Here is a 9,516-nt window from a genome sequence, read left to right on the forward strand (position 1 = left end):
TTAAATTTCCCCATAAAGAGATTTTTTGTGCAAAGTTTGGACGGGACAATCGTCTCCAGTCCGAGTCACTAAGTATATTCAATAAATATTATAAAAATACTCTGCAAAAAATATTCAGTAAAAAATTTATAATATTTATATAGTATTTACTAAATATACTCAATAATAATGAAAACTCCCCATCCGAATTTCACAAAGAATAATTTCTCCCAACTAGAGGCCAATCCTCATGCTCAAGATCACCCCATAAACGTCTATGGGGTGTATTAACCCGCGGATGCGTCCACCGCGCTTAATAATTTTTCCAAAGGGACACTGGCTTTTCTATCCATCTGCTTAACTTTACCTGCTCTAATGGCCGCCTCCGCCGCCTCCGCCGCCTCGTACAAAGAGTATGAAATCCGGCACCGCAACCCAAACCCTAAATCGGCTGCTCTCCTAGTGATAGACATGCAGAACTACTTTTCTACCATGGCGGAGCCTATCCTCCCCGCCCTCCGATTTACCGTTGGCATCTGCCGCGCCGCTGGTATACCCATCTTCTACACACGACATCGCCACCGTTCGCCTGAGGACTATGGCATGCTCGGCGAGTGGTGGGACGGTGATCTTATCTTCGACGGTACGCCGGGCGCCGAGCTCCTCCCTGACATCGGCAGGCGCGAGGGTGACCGGGTGGTGGAGAAGAACACTTACAGTGCGTTTGCGGGGACTGGTTTGGAAGAGACGCTGAGGGAACTGAACGTGGAGGAGGTGATCGTGACGGGGGTGATGACGAACCTCTGCTGCGAGACGACGGCCAGAGAAGCGTTCGTTAAAGGGTTTAGGGTTTTTTTTTCTACTGACGCCACCGGAACATCGAATAGGGACTTGCACGAGGCTACACTGAAGAATATGGCCTATGGATTCGCGTATCTGGTGGATTGCTTGAGGCTTAAGGCCGCGCTTTCGCACAAGCGCTAATTGCTGAACCAGGTCAATTTCTTTGTCCCTGCATGTTTTGCGTGTGTTTTTCGGAACGAAACTTATTTTGGGCTTTCTAAGCGTAATAACGGAAAGAGGTTTTGGGTATGCAAACTCTTAAAGCTGAAACAGTACGATTTGGAGATTTAAAATATGGGAGATTCTATATTTGAAATTTGAGTGTTCTAATATCTTAAACCCATATTTTTATGGGTTTTAATCATGTGTTCACAACTTTTATCTAATGATTTTGCTCAAGGAGGGAGGAAACTTGGAATTAAGGTTGCTCGAAATGCGCAAAAAAAAAAATTCTCATTTGCTTTATGTAGATGACATTCTTATTTTTTTTGAAGCAAATTGTAGGAGTGTGAAGAAAGTGAAAGATATTCTTAAAGATTATTGCAAGTGGTATGGGCAAAGGTCAATATTCTGAAATCTTTTATTTTGTTTGGTAAATCATTTAAAAGAAAGAAGAAAAATGTTATTTCACAACTTTTGGGTTTCAAAGTTGTCAATGAGATGAATTATCTTGGTGTTAAGATCGCATTGAGGATACTTGTTATTTCAGATTTTAAAAATATGATGAAGGCATTAAATAGATTGAATGCTTGGGGAAATATATTTATTTCTCTTGCAGTGAGGCTTGTTCTTATTAAATAGGCTTTTCTTTCTCTTCCTATATTTCTATCTACTCACTCATTAGTTCTTATGGGAATATTGAATGATTTTGATAGAATGTGCATAAATTTTATTTGGCATAAGCATAATGGTAATCAAGGGCTTCATTATGTTGCTTGTAATGTTTTATGTAAAGCAAAGAACAGGGGTGGCCATGGATTGCATTTAGTTGCTTCAAAAGTAAGTCCTCTAAACTTGCTTGGAATTTCATTTCTAATCCAGATTCTCTTCTTAACAGGAACCTGATGGCAAAATATCGAAATGATATTTGGAATTCTGAAATAAAGAAAATAGTTCATCAACTTGGAGGATTATTCTTAATGGTGCAAAATTTCTTCGTCCTATTATAAGATGGAAAGGTGCTATAGGTGTATCTATTAATATCCTAAAGGATGCATGAGTTCTTGATAGAAGTATTGAAAGATAACCTAACATTTGTTGTGAAATTGGATGAGGTTGGCAATTCTCTTGACAATTTCATTTTGGACGGTAAATGGAATGAGGCTCAGCTGGAGTTGTTTTTTGGTGAACAATTGATTGATGTTATTAAGTTAATTAAGATTCATTCTAATTTACAGTATGATTAATTGGAGCTTAAAATAAAACTTTATGGAAAATCTATAATTGCATTAGCTATTGAAGATTCGGGTGAAGATTTTGTGAAAGATAATTATTAGTATTGAATAAAAATACTTTAATTGAGACGTCGGGTTGAATTATTTTGGTGGTGGCTAATTAGCAATGCAATTCCAACGAATGATTTTCTTATGTAAGATTATTGGACTATAATGCTTGTCCAAGAGTTTGTATTTCTACTGAAAATTCGGATCACATAGCAGTTAAATGTGTAAAGCTCATTCAAGTTATAATGTATCTGAATAAGTGGGGTTTTGCTATTCCGTTCTTCTCATCTCTTGAGGATTGTAATAAGAATTTGGAAAAGTTAGCAAATTCTAATTATTTTTTTATAAATATGTATTGTTCAACTGTTTTTTTTTCTTGGAAGTGTATGAATAAAATTAGGCATGGTGGAATTGAAGATAGTTCGGTTTTCATCGCTACTAATGCAATTAGTTTTGTTGTTACCTCTTCTCATACTAATCTTATTTCAGAATACCGGGGTGCTAATCAGCTTTCTCAGTTGTCTCACAATTCTTGACACCATCCTCTTCCCGAATGGATTAAAATTATCATTGATGCTTCTTTGTTGAGATCCAATAAAGCAAGTATAGGTGGAGTGTTCAGAGATCATAAAGGAAGATTCTTGTTTGCATTTGGTTCATTTGTCTTCATTGGGATATAACTCAATTGGAGTTGTTGTCCATTCTCTCTTTAAAGAATGTTTTGCTAGATTGGATGTTTGAAGTTAAATGTATTATTATTAAAGGTAATAATTACAGTGTTATCAAGCTTCTTCAAAGCTCATTGGATAAACCCAATCGGAATAATGATTTATTCGAAAGGGAGAATTTATCTTTTTTAAGGAATTTCAATCAAGTTTTATTTCATTTTTCAAATAGGAATAGTAATAAATTAGCTGATTTGTGTGCTAACTATGCTTATTTTAGTGATTTTTTTTTCTGAAGATTTGCAAATTGCATTAAACAAGAAAATAAATATACAACCTACTAAGGAAAAAGAAGCCTATCACTATCCTTCCTAATCAAGTCAACAAACCTTGATGGAAGTTCACTAGGAAAAAAAAAACACCCCAATAAAAATCACCTAGTATGGCATGATGAGAACAAAAATCAGCCACCTTTTAGTGATTTTATTTGAGATGATATTAGTTATAATAATATTTCTCCTTTTATTTCTTTGTTAAGGGAGGAATGTGATAGAATTTCTATCATTTAGTAGTTTGTATTTGGTTTCTTTTATTAATGCTATATGCTTTTTTTAAAAAAAAAACCCATATTTTTACAATGGAAAATGCTAGTAATTGGACATGGCAGATATCTATTCTTTCATAACCAAAGATGATTTGAGATATGAGATCATATATAAAATATTTGCTCTTACTCCTTGAATTGGATAGAATTTTTCTATTTAAGAACAATCTTTTAAAATGACTTTGGGAATTCAAGAAAACAGATTTTATAAATATTGTATGTATATGTATGTCTATGTAGGTAACTTTCAGGTAATTATTAAGGAGTTCAGCCGGAGGGGACACTTACTTACAATAACACTCGTCTAGAAGAAACCTTGATTTGAGGGTTAGTTGCTAGAACTAGTTCATTAGCAAACATGAATTCATCCCATCATAGCTTGCCTTTGGAGGATTGGATCAAAGATGTGCTCTTTCTTGGTGAGTTCATCCATAAGACTTGTTAGATAGGCCTTTACATTGAGGAGAACGTGCTCGAGGAGAGCTTGCTCCTCCCATAGTAATTATCGACAACTAAGGCCATACTCCTTCCAAGGATATCCCAGTTTAAACTACTAGAATCATACACAGATAAAGCCTATGTTTATAACTTCGTTGACTACGTTGTTCTTGGCTTGTAGCTACGTTTTGCTTGAAGGACTTTCCATCCATCCCTAGGGTTCGTAACCAGAAGATAGGTACTTGATGAAGAGTAACAAATTTAGTAGTCATTAGTTAGAGATTAGAACTACAAAACATATTGTGACTTGCTGGAGATGGAGGAGAGAATCACTAAGATGATTTAAGATGCATTGGGCCGAATTCATAGAAATGCCCTGAGACAGTACCCCTGAAGGATCATCTGACTAGGTAGCTCGCCGAAGAAGGCAAGATATTGGGTTGCTAACTTCAAAACCTACCACTGATAGCAGCAACATCCATGTTAGTGATGAAGAATATATCCCTTCGCTTAAACGAGTAAGGAGTGAGCCAAAGCTAAACAATGCGTTTTCCATGGAGTTTGTAGATGAAAAACCACCTGCTAAGTTCAAGATGTCCTCATGGAGTCATACTGAGGAAGATTTGACCTTGCCTACCACATCATGTACTTTGAGTTAGCAATGTTGCTAATAATCATCAAGTACATGCTTTAGTGTCTACTCTTGGCTGCTTTTCCTTCTTGTCGCTAGGTGTTATCACCTCATTTTATGAGTTCAAGAGTATTTTCATCACATTATTCATGAGTGCTTAGAGCTCACTCAAGAGCTCATAAGCTTTTTTGAAGTTGAGACAAATACCTGGTGAGTCATTGAGGAGCTTCATTGTTAGGTCCAAAGAGAAATGCTAGAAGTTAAGGACACATAGCTAGCTATCACGTAGGTCATGTTAACCCAAGGACTATAGGAAGGACAACTATAGGAAGGACGATTCAGGTGTGCTCTTGATCTATAGCTATCACAAATATTGGCCGAGTTATTGGAACTCGCCAATAGCCATTTAAATGCGGAAGAATACAACAGTGTAGTCAAGTCCTCCTCAACCACTCGCCTCAATGAACTATCAACAAGGCATGATCGCTACCAAAATAATGGGCATGATAGAAGTCACCCGAGGGCACATAGAGTGGAATGGAGGCAAGAAGTGTCTTGGGACTGATGCCATTACGGCCAGTAAAGGACCACAAAACTAGAGAGATCACTTAGAATCACGAGACCACCTGTCCCGTGAATGAAGTGTTATGTAGCTCACCCATATGAGGAGTACATTGCATTCATCAATACCCAACCATCACCCCTTTACATGTGTTTATAGTTGAGTTGGTGGAGGCCATTCAGAACAAATATTTCTTTAAGAACTCAATATTGATGAAGGCGGCACCTACCCTAGAGATACTTCAAATTTTACACATTCCACAGAGACCACAGACATGAATTGAAGGAGTGCAGCCACCTTCGATGCCTTGTGTAGTTTTTGATAAATGCTAGAAAGTTTAAATTGTTTGTTCTAGCCGATTTGGGAAGGCAAGCATGAGTGGTGCCTACAAAGGACTAGGGAATGAGCTAGTTCTTGCTTGTGTCATCCATTTCATTGGGGTAGTTTCGTAGGATGAGATGGATTGAGATGTCTGATGGCACAAGTCTCAAGAGACATCGAATGAGAGAATTAACTTGATGATTATGCCCCAAACCATAATAATTGAAGCTGCCCATATCACTATCATTGAATCAAACAAGTTGACAAGTGGGAATCCTTTCAATGATGTCGTGATGGTCACTATATTGATTGCTAACTATCAGATTAACAACATCCTTATAGATATAATGAGCTCTATTAGTATAATATTAAACCTATTTTTGATAAAATGAACTTGCTTCATGACTTACCATTTATGACAGGTCCTCTATATGTTTTCTCTATTGAGAGGTGAGAGATCGAAATAATGATTATCGTAATTATGACATAGGGCGAGGGAGAGCACCAGGATGATGTGATAGCCGACTTTATAATAGTGGACACTCCTACCACTTATAATGCAATCCTTATCCAATCACTCCTAAATACTTTCAGGACAATCATCTCAACATATGACGGTCAAGTTCCGTGTTAGAGGCCAGGAGATTATGGTGAAGGGCGACCTAACCCAATGTCAAGCCTGTTAGTTGATAGCTGGAATGAAAGTGGTGATCTTGCTTGAGGAGTTTCAATAGCTTGAAGTGGAGAGAAGATTGGGACTTAAGACCACTAACACAGTTGCAAGTCTGCTACTCAAAAGATGTAGGGAAAGTGGTGATCTTGTTGTAGGAGATGCTACAACTGAAGTGGATAGATGATCGAGATTGGAGACCACTAAAATAGTGGAGGTCCCAACAATATGAAGCAATCTATAGTGGACTCCGAATATGCTTGTCCCTCAGCTTGGAACATTGTGATGAACTCGCTTAAGCTTTCAAGGATTGAAAAATAACTGAAATGCTAGGGATAAATATTGAAGGAGAAGATAAGGAAGATTGCAACCATCCCTATCCAACGCATAAAGCAGAAAGTCCACAAATTTTTGGATTCCGGTTTCATCAGGGAAGTGTAATATCGTAGCTAAATGTCGAACATGGTAATTACTCAGAAGGTGAGTGGAAAATAGAGGATGTGTGCGGACTTAAACAACTTGAACTCTAGGTGTCCAAATGGCAAGTACTTGCTTCTCCAAATCGACTTCTTTGTTGACTTGACATTTGGGATCTCGGTGATGATCTTTTTTGATGCATTCTCAAGTTATCACCACATCAAGATGCACCCTAATGATTGCCAGGTGAAGAACTACACTGATATATTGTGATGCGATTTGGATAGAAAAATATGAGGGTGACTGACTAGTGGATGAAGGGCTGAGTGTATAAAGACAAAATGAGAGAAACATTGAAATGTACATGGATGACTTGTTGAAGAGCAAGTTGCCAGAGTGTCACATGTATGGCTTAAAGAAGAAATTCACCATAGTTAAAAGGTATAATGTAACTTAACCCACTGAAATGTACTTTTAGTGTGAGATCAAGTAAATTCTTCGGGTTCCTCACCCTAGAAGGGATCAAACTGAAGCCTAATAAAGTGAAGATGATTTTGGAGATGTCATCACCTAGACCTCAAGGGGTGTTTAATGACTTACTAGGCTAGTTGCTGGGCTCAACCGCTTCATCTCTAAGTAGGCCAGAGGTGCTTTCCCTTATTTAAATTCCTAAGGAGCGGTAAACATTTGATATAATGCAAGTATTTGGAAAAGCTTTCCAACAACTTAAACATCTCTTATCCTCGCTTCTATGATTATAAACACATAGTTAAGGGAGGACTTGCTATTGTACCTTAGAGCCGTAGAGGGTGTTGTTAGTGTTATAATAGTTTGAGGAGAAAGGAGAAAGCGATGACACATTTACTACATGAACAAGATGCCGTGGGGCACCAAACTGAGGTAACCAATCATAGAAAAAGTTGGCGTGAGCACTTACAACTTTATGTTGACTACTTCGACCCAACTTCTAAACTCACTCAATTCATATTTTCATTGATCATTTGATCAAAATTGTGCTCTACTTAAATGATCAGTGGGTTGAGCGAGTTTCAAATCTCTTATATTATGTGGACTTCCATCAAGACTTTAAGCACTTGCTAACTTTCTCGTGGACTTCATATGCCTGGATGTTGGATGGGAGGTGGTCAGTACAAGCCAAACATGAAAATTATATGCATCAAATAATGATGGTATCGGAGGGGGCATGATCTTGAAAAGCCCATTTAGAATTAGCCTAACACAAGTTACTCAAATTATGAAGCGTTAGTCGTAGGGTTGGGGTTTGCAGTTGTATTAGGCACTAAATATTTGTTAATCTAATATAACTCATAACTTCTTGTGTGTCAAATAAATTGAGAGTATGAAGTGCATGATGAGACTTTGCATAATGTCTTTTCAAAACAAAGACGGGGATTAGCTAGGTTAAGTACTTCAAAATAAAGCAAATACCCATGACATATAATTAATTTGATGACCTATTATCAAAGTCAGTCACCCCTAACATGTGATCAGACCTAAAGGTGTCCCTACATCGAGGAAGGCGAGGTGATGTAGGTGGAAGCTGAGCACTTGAAGAGTTAGGTAAACCCTTACATTGAGTATCTAAAGATTGGAAAAATCTTAGTCGAGTAGCTGATCCAAGAAGGTTCAAAGTTAAAGTTACCCAATATCTCATGATTGTCAGTGAGTTGTTCCAAAGATTGGCGACCTCTTTGAACTTCAAATGTGCAAAGGAAAATGAAGTGGTGCAGGTACTCAAGGAAGTATATTCAGGCTTTGTCGGAGCCATTTGAAAGTAATATTGGCACACTAAGAGGGAGAGGGGTGTATATGTCTTTTAAAAATCGTTTACTTAAAATCAAAACGTGATATGTGGAAATGTTTAACAACAACAACAAAAACAACATCAATCCTTTGCCCCACTACGTGGGGTCGGCTACATGAATCTTTTTTTAAAAGGATTCATGTCATAATTATTCGACAAGTTTTACGCTGATTGTCGACTGCCTAATGCGACACTCCACTTTAAGAGAATAAATAGACTAAAAGCAAATAAGTTTTTTTTTTGTTTTTAAACTTTTAGAAAATAAATAGTTTTTTTTATTTCAAACCAAAACTTCAACTAGAGATGTATCACCTAAAATTCTTTCACAAATAAAAATTAAACTAGAGTTCAATAAAATAAGTTGCAATAAAATAAAGATTATGCAACCCTGATTTATAGTGGTTTGGTTGAAATCGACCCCAAAGGTCATTCTCTTTGGGTATTGCACTAAAGTGACTCTTATTTAGCTCAAAATTAGGCGGAGAAGCCCGTCTCCCTTACCATATGGGAGAATGATCTTTATAGACTCTGAAGAATCTCCCTCCTTCCCCCTCCCGGGCCTGCTGAGATGTCATATCTGCTTTAGCTCTTCGTTCTGGTGGAGATGCAGATTCCTCCTTTAGCTCATCGCTTCGGCGAAGATACCTATCTCTCTTTTAGCTCATCGCTAGGCAGAGATGTTGCTCCCATCTTCAGCTCCTCGCTACGGCGGAGATGCCTTCCCTCCTTCCACCTCCCGACTCGGTAGAGGTGTCGATCCCTAGCCTCCTTGGCTAGTAAGTCTTTTGGCTAAAGACTTTTTTTCCTAGAGCTCTTCTTCAAGAGCTCCACCAAATATAATAGGAGGACCCAAGGTGTAGGTTAACTGGAGTAACCGTGTAAATCCTCTCACACCCCATGACTATCTCAAGGCAAACTCTCCCTCAACCTCACCTCCTCTCTATCCCTTATGATGTGGACCTCTCCAAAACTCTCTCACAAGAAGAAAACGTCTCTGCCTACTCAACCCCTAACCTCCAAAAGTCGCTTATGAAATATTAAAGTGGGCTGTTTAAATTAAAACCCTAATTTTTACGAATTATATAATACGATTAGTTCTATTGTCGTCTTTGTTCGTCA

The 9,516-nt window shown here is 37.8% G+C and overlaps 1 protein-coding gene across 2 annotated transcripts; it reads left to right on the forward strand.

The window, feature by feature from the left end:
- Positions 1–204: 204 nt before the first annotated feature.
- LOC110107674 (nicotinamidase 2) lies at positions 205–3,103 on the forward strand. 2 transcript variants are annotated; one of them, XM_020837994.2, is made up of 2 exons: positions 205–975; positions 2,754–3,103. In XM_020837994.2, the coding sequence occupies exon 1, from the start codon at positions 355–357 to the stop codon at positions 961–963; it is 609 nt and encodes a 202-aa protein (XP_020693653.1). In that variant the 5' UTR covers positions 205–354; the 3' UTR covers positions 964–975; positions 2,754–3,103. The 2 variants fall into 2 exon arrangements, with proteins under 2 accessions (XP_020693653.1, XP_020693652.1); XM_020837993.2 differs by lacking the exon at positions 2,754–3,103 and adding an exon at positions 1,880–2,537.
- The last annotated feature ends 6,413 nt before the right edge of the window (positions 3,104–9,516 follow it).

The sequence above is a fragment of the Dendrobium catenatum genome, unplaced genomic scaffold (genome assembly GCF_001605985.2).
Source record: "Dendrobium catenatum unplaced genomic scaffold, ASM160598v2 fragScaff_scaffold_1631, whole genome shotgun sequence".
Classification (NCBI taxonomy): Eukaryota; Viridiplantae; Streptophyta; class Magnoliopsida; order Asparagales; family Orchidaceae; genus Dendrobium; species Dendrobium catenatum.